Source organism: Antennarius striatus, chromosome 20 (genome assembly GCF_040054535.1).
Source record: "Antennarius striatus isolate MH-2024 chromosome 20, ASM4005453v1, whole genome shotgun sequence".
In the NCBI taxonomy this organism is placed as follows: domain Eukaryota; kingdom Metazoa; phylum Chordata; class Actinopteri; order Lophiiformes; family Antennariidae; genus Antennarius; species Antennarius striatus.
The window spans coordinates 7,519,754-7,541,730 of NC_090795.1; the positions used below are offsets into that span (position 1 = coordinate 7,519,754).

Consider the following 21,977-nt stretch of genomic DNA (forward strand, 5'->3'; position numbering starts at 1 on the left):
TTAAAGATTAGATAGAAGACAACCAAGCAAAAAAGGAACAATTATTTTCTTTCTTTTCTTGAGGTATAGGCATGTTTCTCAGATTTTAAAAGCTCTGATATGAACCAAGTTTGCTTGTTTTATGTCCTTGTATGTACCTTTAATCGAGGGTATTTAGCACTGTGAGGTAAATAGCAGATTATCCAGTTATTCTGAAGGCTTTGATAAGTGAAGCTTTCAAATGTCCCATTTGGCTCTCGTCTCATCTCAGGCAGTCTTCAAGCGAGTACAAATAAACTCAAACTGAAAATAGCTTTGTGTGTGTGTGTGTGTGTGTGTGTGTGTGTGTGTGTGTGTGTGTGTGTGTGTGTGTGTGTGTGTGTGCATAAATGCCCTCAGGAAGGACGTGGAGGCCTTGATCAGAGATGATCCAGCTCAACTTCAGTAATATATCTGCTTGATAAGAGAGTAAATAAGGTTATCTAACAAGTGGAGCATTCTTGCATCCAGTATCACTCTCTCTGTCGCCGTCAGACATAATAACACACAGTCCAACCCCCCACCTCTTCCTACCCCCCACCTCTTCCTCCACCCTTGAAACAGTCACCCCTCTATCAGCAAAGTAAACTCTACCCTGAAGACAAGGTGGATTAAGTTGTAGCTGGTGGAATATGTTCGTAAAATAGGGGGAATATTTCTCGTTTCTGGATCTGTCTGACATGGAGAATGAGATCAATGTGGAGAGAAGCGTATATAAATAGATGATGAAAAGTTAAATGCAAATGGAGATGATTTAAGTTTAGTTATTTATTCTTTGTCATCTGTTTCAAAGCTTATTTTTGCTGGCTGTATAGCCAAAATAATACATTGACAGTATGATGTATTGTAACTGCTTTATCAAGTTATAACTGATGTTTCGTGCTGCCGGGAATAGAGTTGGTTGGGAGACAAGCAGATAGAGAGGAGAAAGAAGAGAAAAGCTATGAAGATACATCAGAGGATTTATCACAACTCTTCAATAATGCAAGGGAAAGCACTCTGTCATAAAATTTGCTTTCTCCCTGTGCAAAACTACCTTTACATTTGATTAACACACTCATAAACCTTTGCTGAGCGTGTGGTAATTCTGCATATCTCTTGTGTGTTTGTGTCAGAGTTCCAGCAGGAGATGGAGCCCAAGGTGAACTGCACTAAAAAGTTACGTCTTCACGTCAAGCAGGACCCCTGGAACCTCCCTAGCAGCATTCAGGCCCTCACACAGACCATTGCTAAATATGTAGAGGGTCAGTCTGAGCTGTTCTCATTATAACACACACACGCACGCACACACGCACGCACGCACACACACACACACATACTCTCTCTTCTTATAGTATTAACACTTGTGTGTGCATACAATATTTCATAAAAAAACACGCCAGTCTTGGAAGTTTATGTACATTAAATTGACTGATTCTCCAGTGTGCTTCATCATATTTATTAGACGCAGTAATAGCCCCGGTTAGAGTTCTGTGGCTATAGACAATCCCAAACCACTAACTGCGCTGCTCTCTTCAAAATTTAAGCCTAAAGCTGTCCTGGGATGCATAAATTTGAGCTGTAGAGTCCAAGCTGAAAACTAGTAAGTAGTAGAATAGAAGAGCAGTAGAGTGTGAGAATCATTTTTTTCTACAGTGGGAGTTCAGCCTCATTTATTTGCATCTGGAATGTGTGGTTTTGTGTTTGTTGGCACACATGCTGAACACACAGACATACAGTACGTACATACAGATACACCCCAGGCAGCCAAAATGAGTAACAAACAGCCCAGATGTACAACCTGCTACATGACACTCCTGGGAAAGGTGAGCCTGCGGTCACAACCGAGAGAGCACAAATAAGCAGGGTTAATATTAATGTGCAACTGGGCCCCCCCCCTTTTTTTTCTACCTCTCCTCCTGATGGCTTTTTCATGCGGAGCAGCATCCTGCCAAGCTTCCCCCAGCTCTGATATGACTATAAACAAATACGGATTTATGTTGTGATCTTTGCCTGAAGCTGGTTTGTACAATTTTTCTCCTACATGTAAAGATAAACAGTTGTGAAGCTGAGATGGAGCAGCAGAGTGACGCAGCATCATCCTATTTATGACTCTGAGGGGTTGACTTTATAGCATAGGTCGTATTACTGCCGTCTGTGAGAAAAGGTCCTTGGCTGTTCACTTCCTCACTGGATTACTCTTTTTTTATTCTAGAGGTGAAGACACGGCTGCTTTTGGTCTTTCTGCAGTATACAGGTTTGCTGAACTCACCTCCGGCACTAACACAAGTCCTGACACTACACTAGCAACAACAAACGCCAACTTCACATGAGAATTATGCTGATGAAATTAGGTGTTATATTCCTTTTACATACCACGAGAAACTAAAGGATTAACAGGAATAAATTATTATTTTTATGGTGGAAATGGGTGATAGTGTCAAAGAAAGTTGTCCTCATTACCTCTGCATGAATTTTTCATGTTATTTAATTCAGTGCTATGATGCATTACGTTCCTTTACATCTTCTCTTTGCTCCACCTTTAGATTCTGAGATCCAGTTGCGCCGGGATATGGTGTTCTGCCAGTCCTTAGTTGCAGCCGTGTGCGCCTTCTCAGAGCACTTACTGGCTGTCCTCAACCAGGCAAGTCACTTTTATATGGTTTGGAATTGGGGTTTGAAGAGAAGTAGCTGGTTCTAATTTTTTTTTTTCAGTATTTCTTTGCCTGATCTCACAACTCTGTGTCCTCTGTCAGTTCAACAATGTTGGCAGGGAGCCTGACCAGGACGGCTCCGACCCTCAGGACCTTCAGGAGACACAGGAAACCAGCCGCCGTTGGCTAGAGCAGATCGCCAGCGCGGGCCTGCTCTTTCACTTTCAGTCTCTCCTCTCCCCCAATCTGGTGAGCGGTTCCCTGTTAATCCACTTTAACAGACATGTTACACAGAGTAGTTATTGTTTGTAAACACACATGACCACATGGATTTGATGCAATCTTACCAAATACATCAAAATTAAACTGAAATGAACTAAATGCATTATGAAAACTTGCAGGAAGTGGATTTAACATTGCTATCTAAATCAGTGTAATGTGAGCTCGAGCTATGCAAATAATTCTGAGATATATTCAGTGTTAATATTACACTTACCAGGTTGCATTGCAAATAATAAAATGCTCTAAAATGTTCTCAGCTTCATTCTCAGTCTGCCCACAGTGACTCTGTGTGGATGTGGGATGAATGACTGAGGTGTGGGTTTTTTTCAGCACCAAATCCCACGGCTGACTTCCTCCTCAAGTGTATCTCAAATAACTAACGTGAGCATCAGCCTGATGGTTGCTGTCCAAGACCGAACTGTTGTCTGCGGCTGTTTTGAGGAATATCCCGAACACCCAGCAACCAACACCCCATACAAAAAACCCCCTAAGATTAAAAGCTCAAATTTCCTTCAACAGTCTCATCTGAGACACATGAACTTAATATTTTTGATCATAAACTAATTCTTTTATTAAAAAAAAAAAAAAAATATATATATATATTTTTAGTTTTTCATATGAACTTCCTTCACTGGAAATTAAAGACTTTTTTTGGACACAATCTACTTGCAGAATGTCACATCTCACAGTTCAGTTGGATTTTACTTAGCAGTCTTGAAAGTTCTTGGTGCATGAACCAGAGAGGTGATAAATGATAATAAGTATAAGTATAATTTAATTATTGTTTAATGCTATTATTATACTATGTGAGTGTCCAATATCCACTTGAGAAACTGAACTCGCATTAAGAAACATTGTACCAGATTCTTTTCACGTACTTCCTCAGTATTTCTGTCTGTGCATTACACCTTCAACTACATAGGAAAATATTTTGATTGGGTTGAGATGTTCAGATTCTGTATTTCTATTTCTAGCCTTTTATTGGGAAACACATGAAGTACTTTAAAAGTGTATTTTGGTAACTTACATCGAGTCCCCAGAAACCGGTGATGCTCTTCCTTCTTCAGCGTTATCACTCTGTTCCTCTCTATTTCTCAAGACATTTCCCTGTGGAACAACAAAGAGTTTCAGTACCTGCAGGTGATTCTAGTGAAATCTGTGCGTTCTCCTTTTTAGGGCACCACATGAAAGACAGCACGAGACAAACAGGGATGCTGAGCATGTGTGCTGCCATGTTTGGGTTCTGGTGTACACCAAATCTTTGTGTATCGTGTTTATGTGATGCTCTGTAAGATAAAGTTGGCCACACACAGCAGGCATTACTTGGCAGGATGGCGGGGGTTTCTCTTGTCACACGTCGGGCCATCTAAAATATGTCTTTAGAAAAAGGCCCTAATCCTCTTTCACTGCTGCTCTGGTTATCCCTCTCTATCCTGCAGAAGAGAATGAAAGAGAGAGAGAGACAAAGAAGAAAAGAAATACACACAGTCGTAGATATAAACCAAAACATACACGCTAAAACAATGAAAAACCGAGGATGTAAACATACACGTGCCGTCATGTGTGCAAACAGATGTCCTCTTCAGATCACTGTCTTGTTACACAGTGAGAAAAAATAGCAGCTTTTCTTTTTTAATATTGTCTTCTGTGCCATGTTGCTTTTGTTGATGAAAGAACTCTCACACTGAACACACAAATGCTAAACACACACACACATTACCCTGAAATAACTGTATTTGAGCTCACGTTCTGAACTGACGTGATGCAAGAAGTTCCTTTTAATTTTTCCATCGATGTGTAGCTACTTCTACTTTTCAGTATGTAACCAAAATTTGTTCTCCACTGCTATTATGTTACACTCATGACATATGTGTCTGCAGACCGATGAGCAGGCCATGTTGGAGGACACTCAGGTGGCCCTGATTGACTTGGAGAAGGTCACGTTCTGCTTCCAGCAGTTTGAAGGGGAGCCGCTGGTGGCCAGTATGTGGCTTACACTTCTAGTGGTAGCATACAGTCCAATTGCTGCTGCAACTTTTTGTTAAAATTGAGAATGTGTCCCTTCTCCTCCTGCAGACATGCCCATATCATATCAGGTGGAGGGAACCCGTCAGACCTTGAAGGTTTGCTTCTATTTGGAGAGCTTCTACTTCTCTCAGCTGCCCCAAAGGCTGAGAAACGGGGGAGCCATCAGGATCTACCCAGTGCTCTTCACACAAGGTAGAGTCAACCTGGTTCAGGATCTTCCAGTCAGTGTGGGAATAAAAGCCAAGATAAATATTGGCAAACAGATGTAATTCTGTAGCATTTAATGCTTGATGTTTGGTCCCTCTGCAGCCCTGGAGGGTATGGAGGGTTACTACTACAGAGACAATGTGTCAGTGGAGGAATACCAGGCCCAGATCAATGCTGCCTCATTGGATAAGGTCAAACAGTACTACAAGAGGCTGAGGTATGTTATTTCATGTACTACTGTAGTTTGTTGGACATATAGTCAGATTTGAGCATGTTTTCCAATCTTAAACATATAAAGGTGACCAGTGTCCCATCATTGACTGAAACACAGCGTGAATGTATTATGATTGATCGCAGACAAACGTAGCAGGGACAGCACTGATTGGATGAGACTCCTGCGTGTCTCTCTGGTGCTGATGTACTGTTTCTGTACAGCTGCTACGCTCAGTTTCCCCACAGCCCATTTGGCTTTGCTGCACACTGGAGAGCCTCTGTGATTGGTCAGGTGTGGCTAATTAAATGAGATGGAACCCGATAGGAAGAAACAGAAACTTGTGGGAGTTGAAAATAAAGCCTCTATTTAATTTAATCTCCTGAATGTATGAGTGAGTGTAACCTATACGGCGTGCTGCCTTAATATCAATCTAGCTTCTTATTGCTACCTCGTGAGACTGAAAGTCACATTTTAATCAGCTGTTTATGAAGATGTGAGGGCTGGAGAATGCAGACACACTAAGAATTCCTGTTAGATAATGTGATAGAAGCAATTATGCAGGAAGATCATTACTATCCGTGTTGTTGCAGAACAAAATATATTTGGAGAAATGCACTTACAGCTGATCCTCCTGAGCTCTGTTAATTGGACTCTGTATCATGGATGTAGAAAGAATCTGTCGTTCCGTTCGAGAACAGTTTGAATACCTGGGGCGGCAAAGCGTCTCCTTCGTCTGAACATCTGCTTCTGATTGTGTGGATAATTAGACAAAGAGCAAAGATTGCTGCGAAACTATCTTGTTTTTCAGGGACCGTCTTCTATGTTGGGTCGAGCAGTCTGTTGCCGAACCTCCGTGACAAAAACATTCATTTGCAAGGGTTGCTTTCCACTCAGAGGTCTTAATTTGTTCCCAGTGTTTATGGCTTGATAAGTGAGAAGAATTCCAAGCAGTTGTTTCTGTGGCTGTCAGATTTCCCAAAGCGTAGTTGTGGAAATCACATTGTGTTGTGTTGGTGTAATCTTGTGTATCAAAGCCTCTCTAACTGCCCCTCTGTCTCTCTTTGTCATGATAATACTGTCTGCCAGATCTTCTGGGACTCTACAACCTTTTGAAAGAGGAATATTGGTATTTTGCGGTATCTCTTTCACTTAATTTAATTGAGGCCTTGTTTGCAGACTGCAGTTTTGACTTCGTGATCTTTCTCTAAAATGTCACTATTCTAATTAAGGAAAGATATTATGGCCACAAATGTGCAATGGCGCCATTATGCCCTTTTATATGAGATTATCTTTAAAAGAGTTAATGGTTCAAACTGCCGTGTGACTCAGGAGGCCTTTATTTTTGGATGCGTGCTTCACATTCACATTTCTGTACAGTTTAACCTGTGCAGAAAGAGTCTAATTGAGTTGACGGCAATGGCTCCTGCAGTAACACGGAGCAGATGTGTGCTGACAGGCAATCGAGTGTGACTGGTGATGTGGGGAACATTAAGGGTGGTGGGTAAGGGGTTTGTGTGTTTTAAGACCCCAGGTGGAGTGGAACTATTAAAAACATGGCTCTTCTCAAACACTCATTCTCTACCCAACACAGACCTAACCTGCAGATCATTTCTTACATACTGATACTGTAGTGCAATAAATGCCAATGCAGCGATGAAGTGCTCATACTTTTGCTGGAGAGTGTGGAAAAGAGGTGAAGAAGTGTGTACAGGCAGGATGGAACAGGTGGAGAAAAGTGTCAGGTGTGATGTGTGATAGAAGAGTTTCAGCTAAAATGAAAGGAAAGGTGTACAAAACTGTGGTGAGACCAGCGATGTTGTTTGGTCTAGAGACAGTGTCACTGAGGAAAAGACAGGAGACAGAGCTGGAGATAGCAGAGATGAAGATGCTGAGGTTCTCTTTGGGAGTGACCAGGATGGATAGGATCAGGAATGAGTACATCAGAGGGACAGCACATGTTAGAGGTTTTGGGGATAAAGTCAGAGAGGCCAGACTGAGATGGTTTGGACATGTCCAGAGGAGAGATAGTGAATATATTGGTAGAAGGATGCTGAGTTTTGAACCGCCAGGCAGGAGACCTAGAGGAAGACCAAAGAGGAGGTTTATGGATGTAGTGAAAGAGGACACTACATCCATAAACCTCACAAACACACACACACACACAGAAGAAGATGCAGAAGACAGGGTTAGATGGAGGCAACTGATTCGCTGTGGTGACCCCTGAAGGGAAATGCTGAAAGGACAAGAAGACTTTGCTGCATCCCAGAGGGAAGTATTATACTTAAATAGTCAACTGTACTTATTTGACAACTATATTTTTTAGAAATTCATTGCCTAATGTCACAGAATTTATTTTTAAAACTCATGTAATCTACATTTATGGTGGTGTTTGAGTGATGGTGGTGGTTCAGTGGTAATTGCCGGTGCCTCACAGCTAAAAGGTTCCAGGTTTTAGTTCTTTGTGTGGAGTTTGCATGTTCTCTCCATTTCTGCTTGGGTTCTCTCCGGGTTCTCCGGATTCCTCCAGCCTCCACAAACATACCGCTTAGGTGAATTGATGATCCAAATTGCCCATAGGTGTTAGTTTGTGCCTGAGTGGTTGTGTGTCTTTCGTGCAGCTCTGCTGTGCACCGGCGTTGTTCTAGGAGTGTCCCCTGCCTCCACCCGTGAGTCAGCTGGGATAGGCTCCAGCAACCCCCATGACCAGCAAAAGCTGAAGAAGCGGATCAGAAGATGGATGAATTAATGACTACATTGTGTTTGTACGTCTACCACGCTGAATGCTTGATGATGAATAATTTAGAGCTACAACTAATATTATCGGTCAGTCTGATCGTTACCGTCTCAATTATTTTTTCTTAGTAAATTGCCAGAAAATAAGGAGGCAGATTAAAATATCTTTTTTATTTTATTTGGACAGTGGTCCAAAACCCTAAGACATCTGCTTTTAATAAAATAAACATTATCCCATAGGTTTCCTTCTATCCATCACAGTGAAGGGAATATTCCCTGTCGGTTTTGCAACTCGTTTTTGCATGTGCTCTTTCTTTATATGTAGTATTTTTCTTTTACCATGTGTCTTTTGGATGACCGCAGACCCGTCTGTGATGTCACTCTGCTCTCTAGTGCAGCTCTCCAACCTCAGGCACCTCGTTATCCTTGGAGCACAGCCACGGAAGTATTGGGTTTAATTCACACTCTGCGCCAGGGCCAGGACCAGGAATAACTGACAAGAACAACACGCACAATGCTGAACTGCATGACATCCAGGCCACAGGTTGTTGAAAGTTTTCATGTCGACAACCCCATAAACACAATCCGATTATGCCTCAGACCCGTGTGTTAATTTTGGAATCCTGAGATAGTTGTTTAGGAGTTCAAAGTGAAATTTCTGTTCCATTAATGCTTCATGTGGAGAAATAACAGCAATGAGGAGTAAAATGAGCCTTTATGCTCACGATTGCCAGTATTAGGGTCATTTATTTTCAATTGAATTAATGAGGAAGAAAGTTGCTCATTACAGTTTAAAACGTCCAAAACCCTGTCGAGAGGAAATATGCTTGTTCTAAACTCTAAAATTCAAAAGCACAAAGACAGCTTGCTTATTGCTTTTCAGTGGTACACTGAAGCCTTTGCCAGTCAGCATTGTGGCATTATCAAGTTTCAGAGTAGTAAAATGATACCACTGTGTGGGTTGTTGTAAAATTTCCTGCAGCCTTTCAGTCTCTTGCTTCTATACCAAAATACAGTATGATGTGAGCCTGATGAAGTCATTCAAGTCCCCTGCAAAACACAAATTCACAGGCCCAAATCACAAGCATATGGCTGGTACCACTGGAGTCACCGCGACAGCTTAGCAGCAGAACATGTTCTCACGTGTTCAAGCTTTCAGAAGCCAATCAGCTGGACATGCATTTAGGTAGAAGAGGCTTTCATAGTCTTTGTCTTGTCTTTGTAGGACACAGTCAGCATGAAATGAGGGAAATTGAAGAGGGGAATTTATATTACCAGAGAAGGTTGGAAAGATGGAAGGGAAAATAGCAAAGGAGGTTCGGTTCAAGAGGGCAGAGTGGAAAGGGGAGAAACAGAACAGAGTGTGCACATGTTTTATTCAAGCTTTGAGATTTTTTTCATGCTCCTGGTTTCAACTCACTTTGTTCTTATAGCCAGAAAGTTCTAGGAGAAAATCGAGTTTTACTCTCGCACCCTCCCTTTCTATTGATTGAGGGAGTGTTGGCCATGCATTACTGTGTAGAATCAAGAAGGAAGCCCTCTATATAGTGCATATTGTCTGCTAATGAATAATAATTGTGTTGTGTCAATATATTGTTGCTACAGGTGTAATCATAACCTGTGAGGAGGCATGTTAAAATCGATCTTCTCTGAATCGGCTGAGACCAAGCTTGTGTAGAATGCATTAGGCTTTTGGCCCTAATTGAAATGCACTTGGCAGTTGCAAAGTCTCATTTGGCACTGACTCATAAGACAGTTGTGAAATTTTTTTAACCCCAACCATCATTCTAAACCGTCTGAAAAATAACGTATAATGATGGCACGATGGCTGAAAGACATGCTGTAAACTTCAGACAAATAGTATATTATTGCTATTCTTACACTCTTGTACATTACAGGTCATTTATGCTCACATTGTTTGCTCTCCCATAAGCCATAGTCAGTTGGTAATCACATTGTTGCAGTGGTCCAAGTCTTAGGAAACAAAAATTCCTGAGTCCAATTCAACATAGCGAGCTCCTTGATTCTAGCCTTCACACAGAAGGATTAGCAAACAGAAAGAAATGAAACCCTGAACCTTCTTGCTGTGACACAACAGCTCGACCCACTGCCTTGCCACCAAAGGGATGGGCCAATTTGTACTTGGGGTTGGGGGAGGTGGAGTATAGGTCCAAAATCATGCACATTACCTTATTTTAGTCATGTAAAGTATTTGTCATTCCTTGTTTACCCTTGACACCATAGCTTTGGAAATTTTGCAAATTGGTAGAACAAACACAGAAGTTGCTTCAAGTAATTTGCATTTGTTACTTTCTTGGGCAGAATAGGTATTAATATAGCCATACCTTAAGCTCTTCCCACATTTTTCAACAGACATTCATTATTATTTAAATGCAGCTAGTTTGCTAAAATTGACTTTTTCTTCCTACATGGCTACACCTGTACCCCGACAAGTCATTCTAGCTTTCTCACAGAATTTGAACAACTGTAACTTTAAAACGAAATTATCAAAGCTACAGAGGGAGATACATAGATAGATGGATAGATACTTTAATAATCCCGGAGGAAATTGTACATATCCACTGCTCAGGTATTACATAACGAATAAGATTGTTTAAACTGAAACTGAATTTTCTGTAGCTGCATTGCCCTTTTATTTATTATCTTCGCTCCTGCAATCCACCAGAGCACTGAGGAAGGTGGTTGCTCTTCATCAAGTTTCAGCTTATGTGCACTCACTGTTTACAAAGCTTGATAAGCCTGAGTGTTAAATGCGATAGTGTTTATAATTTTCCTTTGGTTTTATCTTGATGACAGCTCTGCATATGGTGATGGCTGATAATCCAAATAAAAGAAAAAAAAAACCCTCATAGGCAGTTAAAAAAAGACAAAAATCACCTTTACAAGGAGCCAGGAATCTTTTTTATAATGGGGGTCATAAATCTTAGACTATTTTAAACCAGAAAATTTTCCCATTCTATTATATGGGTTAACTTCAGTGACAATGATTTAGTGATGACACGTCTTCTGCAGGCTCTGACTTTAAGACTCCATAAAAACTAATATGCTTTGTGGTGTCAGGGACTGGACATTGCCTCCTGGTCTGGACAGACACTGGTGACTTTGCAATAATACATGATTCAAATGGGCTCAGCTTTTGTGAGAAATACTATGTATTGTATATTATTTTATTATTTATATATATTATTATACAGGTATTTTTCAATTAATAAAATGAAAGATAAACCTATATTTATTACCTGCATGGAGCCAATTCACGTCCATGCTGCCATGTGCTTCCATAATTAAATGTGGTTGGTGAATAGCTTGTCGTAATTTTAGAAGGAAGTGTAAATGGGCCTTGGTATGGTGTTATAAGGATATGACCTCTAACACACTTCAAACACATGTCGCTGGTGCTGGTGTCAAAGCCGCGCCTTGTGTCATGTGAAGGCTAATGAAAGCCCTCATCAGTCCCTATGCAGCTCTGACACACACGGCAGGGGAGTTAATAACGGTGAGTGTCATTCATCATGGACGTTTGAGTGATTTGCATGGACCAGCATGCACGTCTGCAGGATCAAATAAGTGTCATAAATCCACGACACTTAACTTAAATGGGAGTGAAACCAAAACCAAATTTCTTCTCAACATGTCTCAAGGATGAATTTTGTGTCTTTAAATATCGTGACGATTTCATGCTTGCTGTATGTACCCATTCCCACGCCACCCTTTGAAAACATCTTTGCCTCAAATTCTCCTCCTTTGACTCTTTAGCTGATGGCCAATTTTCTCATGTTTTAAAGGGCCTTGACTGTCCTATTGTCGTGAAGGAAGCAGAAACAAAGAGAATTAAGTATTCTCATTGGCCTGATAAAATAAAACTGGCTACACACACAGCAGGTCATCTTTGGCCTGAAGCCAAATCCTCCATTAGTCTCATGTAAAAACATAGTGCCACCGTGTGCTTGTGTGTGTGTGTGTGCGTGCGTGCGTGTGTGCGTACGTGGCCATCAGGATTTACCTTCTGTAGAAAGATCTACAGGCATCCCTGCCTTACCTGTAGTGTTTTGATTCTTACTGAAAGCAAAAACATTAAGAGGAGCCATGATAACAGAAGAATCAGAATCACAAGCCTGATCAAACGGTAAGCTGTTTTTGATAAACACTACCTGACAGATGGTGGGTTGGTTTGATTTGGAACTGACCCGATGTGTTGTTTTTAACAATACCAGCGGATGAAAAAAGAGGCATTAAATTGGAGCCACCAGGGGCTTAAACCTCAAAAATAACCTTACATGGTATATACACTGTATATATGCATGAGTATGTACATATTCAAAGCTGTTTAAATCAATCCACTGGACTTCAAGAAAGTTTCTTGAAAACGTTTCACCTCTCATCCAACAGTTCTGAAGGTGGCTGGTCTTGTCCCAGCTTATTAACCCTGTGGGGTGTGGTCAGTGCTATTCACATTTCAACAACCGTAGTTGAAACCCGTCTGGCTTCTCAACAATGGTTGATGGGGGTGCCAGGGGGTGTCAAAGGGGGGTTGCTGAAATGCAAGTTTCATTTAGCCTTTGTATACTAATGAGCATGAGACACATCACCTGGGTTAATCTGCTGAGACATTCTTTTTGAGAGTTAATCTGCTGAGACATTCTGATTATAAATGGGCAAAAGATGATGCAGACCCCCCCCCCTGTTGTTCAGGGATGGCTTCTCCACTTTGACATGGATGGCTTCTTTCACTCCTCTCTCAAACCATCTGTCTTCCCTGTCCAAGATCTGAACATGTACAGTATGTACATACATATTTAGCCACACAATAATATGCTTTCTCAGTGTGTGTGGGCATTGAATTACATTTTAAATCCATAATAAATATTCCTGAGGTGCCACTTCTGGTCTGACTGCTGTTAATTCTGTTGTTAGAGACCTCCAGGAGAGACAGCCTTGCTCCTCAGGCTGTGGCTGCCTGTATTTTCAGAACTACTATTACAGCAAGAAGACGAGATAATCAGTGGGTGTTATGACCTTGCAGAAGTTGGGTGCACAGGTGGGATGAGTTTTATTCCATCTATAACAGATAAACAAATGTGTGCAGATCTAGTTGGACAGTTATACAGATGTAGAGTCATCTGAGAGGCAGCTTCCATTAAAGACCTTTTGAGATAAGACTCTGAGCAGCCAGAAGATAAGCAGGAGGAACAGGAGTGGAGATAATGGGTCATACCTGCACTAAAAAGTCAGAATTGGAACTAGGACAATTAAGGACAGAGATTTCATTTCCACCCGTCTTCTAAAGTGCTTTATCGCTTCGTTGAATCTTGGATCTGTCTTTGTTTGACCTGTTAAACAAATAGTGTGTTGTTTGGAAACTGTTGGATCTGACATTCATTTACTGTTGACTTTTTTTTTTCCACAGCAACACCACACACTCACACACATACTACTCTGTACACACAAAAGACGCAATGTGGATCCTGTGTACAAATATTTAGTCACCCAGCAAAACACTGGACTCATAAAAATTCTTTTTTTGTGGCTTATATTTTCTTTATGTATTCCAGAGTGAGATGAATTGGAACCTATAAGCGTCTTTTAAGCGATAAAGCCGTCTTAAACCAATTACACGGGCTGTTAACTCCTTTAGAAACATTTACAAAATCCACTTTTAGTCGTTCACCACAACTTTAGAGGATCATTTGCGAGATACAAATCACATACTTGGAAACCTTGAATGAATGAGGATGTAAAATGAAGAGGCTGCTCATCCTTATAGAACAGATATACTGTATATATGTGAATGAGCTTCATGTAACAGAAATCAGGCTGTTCCTCATTAACATGATAACCCATGATAAAAGTGCAATAATGGGAATACATCCTTTCAAAAATAAAAAATAAAAAATTCAAAAATAATAACACATTATCAGAACAGGTAAAAATAGTACTTAAAAGGAGTCTTATCCTAAATTTTGTGATCCCAGTATAAGTTACGTTTTGTCGACAAAAGCAACACAACTGACATGACGGAAAAAACAGGTTCTTAGTTAAGTGTCCATAAAGCATTTTACAGGCACTGTCAGCTAATATTGTACTGATATGTTCTGATCCAACAATAAAAAAAAAAATCCTTTCGTCATTTTGCTCTGAAGTCAGTTAGTCAGCAATACATTTCCTTAATGCAGATTTTCTGCATTCAGGGAAGTACTTGTGTCAAAAATGTTTAGGTTTCCTTCAGCATGACTTTATGTAAGTGCACCTAATATTTGCGTATGTTCGCGATGACTTTTCTTTTCAGCTTGACTGGTTTACAATCTATAAAATCTGGAATCGCGGACATGGCTTTGATTAATTAACTTCAATATTATTATGTCAGGCATAAATACCACAGTCATAATAAATGCTCTTTGGCCTGATTTTAATCACTTTATAGGGAGTGAATGCAGATGGAGGCACTGCTTCACTGATTCTTGTAAACAGTCTCCATCCCTCAATGTCTGCCGTCGCTGCACCACTTAAAACAGATTCTTCCCTCACAGTTTGCCACTTCAAAAACATGCACTGTACACATGATTGTGTTCTGTGCATTGTTGTTGCTTCTCATCAGAAGTAGTGTAGTATGTGAGTTTATTATAGGGAGTTTCATGTGGTGTAGTATATCTATTTTTAGCACACTGCTGTGTCTGATGGAGTCTGAGACTGCTGAGTTTGCACCAGTAGTACTCCACCTCAGATGGACTCATTGCGGCATACATCCTCTCTGCCTGCATAGGGAGACCAGCTCAGTGCTGCTTATAGTGTGCGATAGGTGCAATTGCACCAATACAACTACTCCAAGAATGAATGAGGCAAAGGAATTTGGCGTCATGCCCAGGACAAGAGATGCTTAGTCTTTGTTTTTGCTGAGCTGTACCAAAGTTACTTTCATGATTGATAGTCAGATGGCAGCGCTTCATAAAGAACAGGTGGCCTACTTTTCCCAGAAAGGCATACAATGATCCTGATGACCTTTTCATGCAGGGAGAAGAATGTCACCATGTGTTCACTGAATCAACAGAACAACTGAAATATGACTCTAATTTAATTTTCACTTGTATGACTCAGTGACATTGTTTTTCTCCTACCGCGGTGCAAACATCTTATTGAATGTTGCTTGTTGTCCTCCAGGGCTTTCTACCTAGATCAGTCCAACATGCCACCTAGCTCTGCCCCCAAAGCCGCCCTCATAGATAAGGTAAGAGCAACCCCTTCATAAACTCACACTGCATTCAAGACATCATGGAAATCTGAAGAACTACATTAGATCTTTACACTAGCATGAGGAAGTGTTGGCAATGTAACATGCTTGAACTTTCAGTCGACTTATGTGAAAAGTCAAACACAGAGGAGCTGCAGAACAAAAAAAAAAATCAATGCCACATCGCTGGTAGTGGATTTGTTACCTGTAGTCAGCTCTAAGAGATAGACATGAACGTGATTTCCCATTGGGTTTTTTCTTTGTGCCGTAAATGTGGGAACACCGCCCTGCAGAATCTGATGACTACACATCTCTTACACCTGTTACGACTCTGCGCAAACCCTTTTCCTTTTGTTTTTGACCAGTTGATGCGTCCTCTGAACGCTCTGGAGGAGTTGTACCGCCTGATGGAGAGCTTCATCAGCTGTCGCCGCACCGCTGCCTGTCAGTACACGGCCTGCGGGGCTTCTGGAGTCGGACTGCTCAGCGTGGCCTCTGAGCTCTGCGCTCGTCTGGGAGCCACACACATTGTGATGTGCAACAGCGGCGTTCATCGGTGAGTATGTGGGCTTGTATTTCTGCTATGACCTACCTTCAGTTAGCACATTCCTCAGTGTTGTTTTCTCCCTTTTTGACGTCTCTTACAGTTTTCCCTTTTCTTTCAAGTCTGTTGATTTAACACCTGTCTCATCTTTGCCATTTCTGTCAAACTGATTCTGTGTTTCTTGATTTATTCTATGCTACCTCATATTTTTGTGAGAGCCCTGCACCACTAAATGTGGGAAATTTTCATTAGTACACTTTATTCAAAATAAAAGGGCTGGATTAAGTTATTTTAAGCAGACACACTTTAAACTGGAAGGGACAGGGTAATTACTCCATTATGGTTGGATTCTATATATGGCTTGCTAATTCACCCTGCAGCTGAATACACCAGTCATTAATACATAAGAGCAGAAATATCCCGATCATTTGTCACCACTGATCCCTAGTTTCACTTCTCATCGATCACCTCGTCCCCTGCCCACCCACCCATCTCTATCCGATACCCTGTTTCTTTACCCCGTATCACTTGCCACATCTCTGCACCTCAGTCGCTCTCACAAACCCACTCAGGTGCCCACTCAAGCATTCGTTAGATGTGACTGATGGCTTGATAAAGCGCTGTAGAAGGAGCTGTCTGGTTGCTTGATCTTTAATGGAAGGTTTCTGTCAGTGAAATGACTACTGCACCTTTATATTAATTCACAGGCAGTGCACATAAATGCGTGTGTGCGTGCGTGTGTCTGTGTGTGTGTAATTATACATACTTTTCAACAAGTCACCCAGACAAAGCAGGATGTGAACCTGCCTTATTTAAGATTGTGATCTGGCTTTTTCCTTAAACACTCTTTTGCTCTCCAAAGCTGCTGACTGATGGATCCACAGTGGGGTGAGTTGACATTGACAGTCAAGGTCTTTCTGTGTAGCCTTCCTAATCAACAAAATGTAGATTATATGTGAATGAAAAAAGGCTTTTCCTGCTTGATTTAAAACATTAAACTGTAAAAAACATCCCTCTATTCTGCTCTGGGAAATGGTGAGCACAAGAAAACTAAATGTGGGCAAATTGAAAACCAAATGAAACAGAGACAGTAGATTAGTTATGTGGGAATTCCATTATCAATGTGGCAGCCTTCGTTGATTGGATTAGTTGTGTTTAGTATTGATGGATGAGTTTTAATAACTGTGAAAGCGAGATATTCTGGAGACGTCCACTCTTCCAGATTATTTTGCTCGCCTGTGCCACAAAAATATTATGAAAGCAAAAACAGATTTCACTGAGAGCAAAAAAGAAGTGATAGGAGTATCCAAAGAATAAAGCTGAACCCGGGAGGCAATAACTTGGTCAGAGTCTGGCCAGTAACATTTTCCTCTGCTGTAAACATTTTCACTTGTACGTGCTTCCTCTGCATCATCCTGCATTTCCCCTTCTCTGTTTGTTGCCGTCCTCCTCCCTCTCATTTATCAGTGCAAACTCAGCTTTGTAGAAGGGAGAAATGGGTTATGGGCTGAAACAACATGAAACAGATGGGCATAAATCACCTCATACTATCTCACCAGCCCTAATGAAACGGGAAACCGTGCAGCCGATCTGAAACGCTCGCTTTTTTTTTTTTTAATGCATTTCCTTCATCATGCTCCAGTTGAGGAGATATTTAAAGATCCTCAGTGGATGACTTTCCTCCTCTCCTTTACTGGTGTGGGATGTTCAAAGTGGGTACTTAAAAATATTCCGGGGTGGCCTGTAAAAAGGACGTCTTTTGCAGCTCTCCGCTGGAACATCTTTTAGCGCACAGTAGAGATGATTGAGTTCATTACTTTTTGTGCATCGTGTTACGCTGTCATAAAGTTACAACAGTAACTCAGGGGAACTTTTAAATCTGGATGTGATTTCCTGAAAGTAATGGCTTCTAGCAGCAACAAATCCCTAAATTCACATGTTTAAAGTTTATTTCTAAATAAGTGTGAAATTCTAAAGATGAAGATATTAAAACAAATAGCTCTGATTTCTGAGAAGCCCCATGGCAATGTTATTCAACAAAACTGAAGGTGACTATGTTGGAACTTTGGACAGTTCAATTTGCAGTAGAGAAATCCAGGATCGATCTGCCAGCAGCTTGTTGTCATAGAAAGGTCACTAGCTTCCTCAATAGCTGTCACTGACTCTCTGAGGATCCATCCACATGCTGTCGTCTGCCTCCGTGTGTCTATGTAGGTGCCTGGCACCAGAGTTTGATGTAACTAATGAATCACAGAAATCAACACTCATTTCACACACATCACACCCTGATGGCGGTGAAAGTATATCGCCTTTGCCACAGCAGATGCACTGACTTGTCCTTGGAGTCTGCTCTCTAGGCTGCGATGAAAAGTTCCAATCTCCGTGATGAAAGTCCGCAGCAATGTTTAATCTTCTCTACTCATCCCAAAACCAAATATCAGGAGGTTTGCTATTCTAGTGATGTGGTGTATTTTCTTGCCATGAATGACATTCCAGTGGCAAATGAACACATCCATTGCCTGGGAGATTAGAGAAGGTGTAGGAGGGGGAATATGCTAACGATGACACAGTGCCAAGAGGTGAAAAATGTGAATGCTGAAGTTTGATGTAGTCTAATTTCTGAAATTCGTAATATCCAGATGAAGCCTGGACAAGTTTTTGTGTGATTTGGTTTTCTATTGAAGTTTGTTGTAGTCTGGGGTATCAAAGAAGGCTTTATTCCTATGAAAACAAGAGTTGTCTGTGTCAGAGAAGGTGATTCTTATCCCTGGAGTTAGAAGTATTGTACTTTTTCTGGGCTTTGATAGTGCACTACTTGTAAAAAAAAAAGAAGTAAGTATTCCAAAACTGCATCAATGGCAGCAGAATTCTGCAGTATGAGCTCACAAAATAATTAACCATCCATTACTGCAATGAATATGTCGATCGAGAGCTTGACCTGGTGTTTTTCCTGTCTTAACAACAGCTGCACCTTGAGTGTCACACTGGAGCAGGCAATCCTGCTGGCCCGAAACCACGGCCTGCCCCCTCGCTGCATCATGCAGGCCACCGATGTCATGAGGAAACAGGTATGCATAAGGCTTTTCTCGTATTTTTTTTTTCTCTTTCAGGTTCTTCTTATCATCGCTTCTCTTTGCCAACTGTGCCACCATTCGATTAGGGGGAAGTTCAGCTTCAGTGCGAGGTCCGATCTCTGCATCCAAAATCTTCAGCTGCAAACTGGATGCCATATTGAGTCAAAGTGCCAAAACAGTATTAGCACTGAATTTGACAAAGTCAATAGAGGAGAAACTGTGCTCTATTAGTGTCTGCAATGTTTGATTTCTCTCATGCAGCAGTAATTCATGAAGAACGCAACTTTTAAGGGAAACAAGTATATTTTTCCAATGTTTCCTGTTCTTCATCTGCTCACCTCGTCTCCTCATTCACCAACATCTGATTTATCAAATATACATTCACTCCAACCAGAACACAAATCCATCCAAATGAGGAAATAAAGAAAAAGTAACGAGAATCTGACAAAAGTCTGGAGCTTGTTTGTTTGCCAGCATGTCTGTCCTGGAGCAAGGGACGGAATTCCCATTACTCCTTTCAGTGCACATTTTCACCCGACACGAGGCTCTGGCCGTGACCGGCTCTGGGCCCGCAGCTCAGACTCTCATTAGAAGTGGTGTTGGTGTGCAGTGAGGAGAGGTTAGTGGAGAGGCTGAGATCCTGCTGGAGTAACGGAATTTAATTTCTACACTCAGAGAGCTGGGCCATCAGCCAGGAGGATGCTACTCCTTGCATCGTGTGACCTTGAGTTCCACTGCATGTAGCAGAAAAAAAAAAATTACATGGAGAGAAGGGTTTGACGTGATTCCATGGAATTATGAAAAGATGCAGGAATAGGATCTGCTATTTCCATTCATTGACCTTGCTGGCTAGACTACAACTCATTCATGATTTTGTGATTGTTTGTACTTCTTTTATTAAACGTATTCTGTATTTTTAGTGTCATCGCTGATGTAAAATTAACTGATTTGATTGGTTCAGTCTAAGTGGAGAGTGGAGAGGAGTCTACTCTGCTCCGTCTGTTAGTGTGCCCTTCCTCCCAGACATCAGCTGATGAATCTGATGAATATGAATATCACACAGAGGTTGGATGACGCCTCCTTTTCCTCACTGAATCGCCAAACAGCTTCACTCAGAATGATGATGCATGAGTGTTTCGGGTAAAACGGTCCAAATGCTACTTGATTTGTAGATGCTTGCGTTAGAATTTCCAATATTTGGAAGAGAATATTTCACAAAATAAAGTATTTTAAAAGCTTAGTGATGGAATCATCCTTTTTCTTGATTTTGCTGCATCAGCACTGCAGGGAAAGAACAAATCGTATTGCTGCATTTTAACTTCTAAATCCAGAGTTAACTTGGTTTGACTGATAAAAAAAAAAAATCTGGTATTTTAAATATATTTTATTTTCATTTTGAATGCATTAGTGAAATGATGTTAATGATAAACATAAAAAACATATAGCCATGTTGACCATATTCATTTCATTTGTAGCTCATGATCCATTAAAGATCGGAGGGAGGTTGAATCTTAAAGAATGTTTCCTATAGCAGCTTTCAATTTGGTACTCAATAAGATAGCCTTACTTCTAATATGTTACATGAACCGAATTTTAATAACGCTAATGAACCTCTGGCTCTTCTTTTGGCACCAGTTCAGTCTTTCAATAAGTTTGGTTCTCAAGCTAATGACATTCCTGTAAGCCTTTTGTTACTTGTGAGCCACATCAGAAATGCAGAATTGCTCCTATGCAATGCAGTTGCAAATTCAAATACAGTTCTTGATACGCTCAAAATGTGCTGCACACCATCAGATATTTTGTGTTTTCTAGAGCTTTTTTTTTTTTCCCCGTCTTCTCAAACTTACCTGATCTACTTTCTTTACTGAGAACTTTTGGGGACATTAATGGGCATCTCTGTCTAGAATGAATGGCACTGAGTAATTGCTGATGCTATCCTGCTATCTGGGCGTAACTCAAGGCTCAAAATAAGATGGCAAATGGAAGAGTTGTAGCAGTGGGGTCAGCTAATGCACTTTTGGCCAGACGCTCCAGTTCGGAACGAGGTCATCAGTGTCTCCTCTTCGAGCAGTGATTTGATTGTGCGCTTTTTGCGTGCAGAGGAGAGTGTACTTGTAGGTGCAGGTGTTTGTGTCTGAAGAGGATGAGTTGCTTCCTACAGTTCTCTATCTGCCAACTTTGTGCATAGCCAGCAAACTATAGCAGCATTAGCAAAGAGCACGCATGCTCCTGACTGGGCATAATCAAGCTCTCAACACACGCACACAGACACCATTCATCTCCCAAACGTCGTACGATTTTCTTTTATTTTCCTCAAAAAAGACCATTCTGCATGTAATTTAGTAATTACACTTTAAAGAAGACTCATGCAGCATCTTTTTTTTAATTTTATTGTCTTGATATGCATCCTGAACTGTATTCAGGCCAAGATTCTCTTCGACCACATCTCTGTTCTTTGCCCAGTGAACTTTTCAAGCATTGGTTTCTTGTGTTTTTAAGCTTTAAGCCCTCTCAATGGTATTATTGTTTGCTCCTAGTTTCTGTACATTTCAGCCTGATCTGTGATGTCATGAATCATTAAGGTGTTGGTCTTCTAGGGAGCAAGAGTCCAGAACTCTGCCAAGAATCTGGGAGTGAGGGATCGCACGCCATCATCAGTCCCAAGGTAAACCTGACGCTACATCCTGTCCAACATCAGACTTGTAAATTAGAGGATTCTGGTTGGCTTTGCACGTCAATGCTCATCAACTACAGACATATATCCAAGTAGATGACAAATGGGCAAGACACATGTCCTTAATTTTCAATCTCTCCAGTTTCCACAATAATATCAGTTCAAATACAGAACAGCTTCTGCTGACTCTTGAATCCAGAGTGTCTGAGCTTACCTGAATGCACCATGAAGGACTTTTGAAACCAGTCTCTGTTCTCAATCTATCATGTATAAAATCTTGACCCAGAAGAATAATTAAGCTAATGGATGAAAGTAGGGACTTCA

At 41.0% G+C, this 21,977-nt stretch overlaps 1 protein-coding gene across 2 annotated transcripts in view; it reads left to right on the forward strand.

Annotated features, from left to right (window-relative positions):
- Positions 1-21,977, forward strand: part of prex2 (phosphatidylinositol-3,4,5-trisphosphate-dependent Rac exchange factor 2) — a 73,782-nt gene that overhangs the window by 49,757 nt on the left and 2,048 nt on the right. For both annotated transcript variants that reach the window (XM_068343628.1, XM_068343629.1), the window contains exons 30-40: positions 1,134-1,262; positions 2,213-2,254; positions 2,544-2,641; positions 2,754-2,900; positions 4,814-4,916; positions 5,010-5,153; positions 5,271-5,385; positions 15,292-15,358; positions 15,727-15,917; positions 18,871-18,973; positions 21,577-21,644. In XM_068343628.1, coding sequence (XP_068199729.1) covers positions 1,134-1,262; positions 2,213-2,254; positions 2,544-2,641; positions 2,754-2,900; positions 4,814-4,916; positions 5,010-5,153; positions 5,271-5,385; positions 15,292-15,358; positions 15,727-15,917; positions 18,871-18,973; positions 21,577-21,644 — 1,207 coding nt within the window. The remainder of the gene's footprint in view (positions 1-1,133; positions 1,263-2,212; positions 2,255-2,543; positions 2,642-2,753; positions 2,901-4,813; positions 4,917-5,009; positions 5,154-5,270; positions 5,386-15,291; positions 15,359-15,726; positions 15,918-18,870; positions 18,974-21,576; positions 21,645-21,977) is intronic.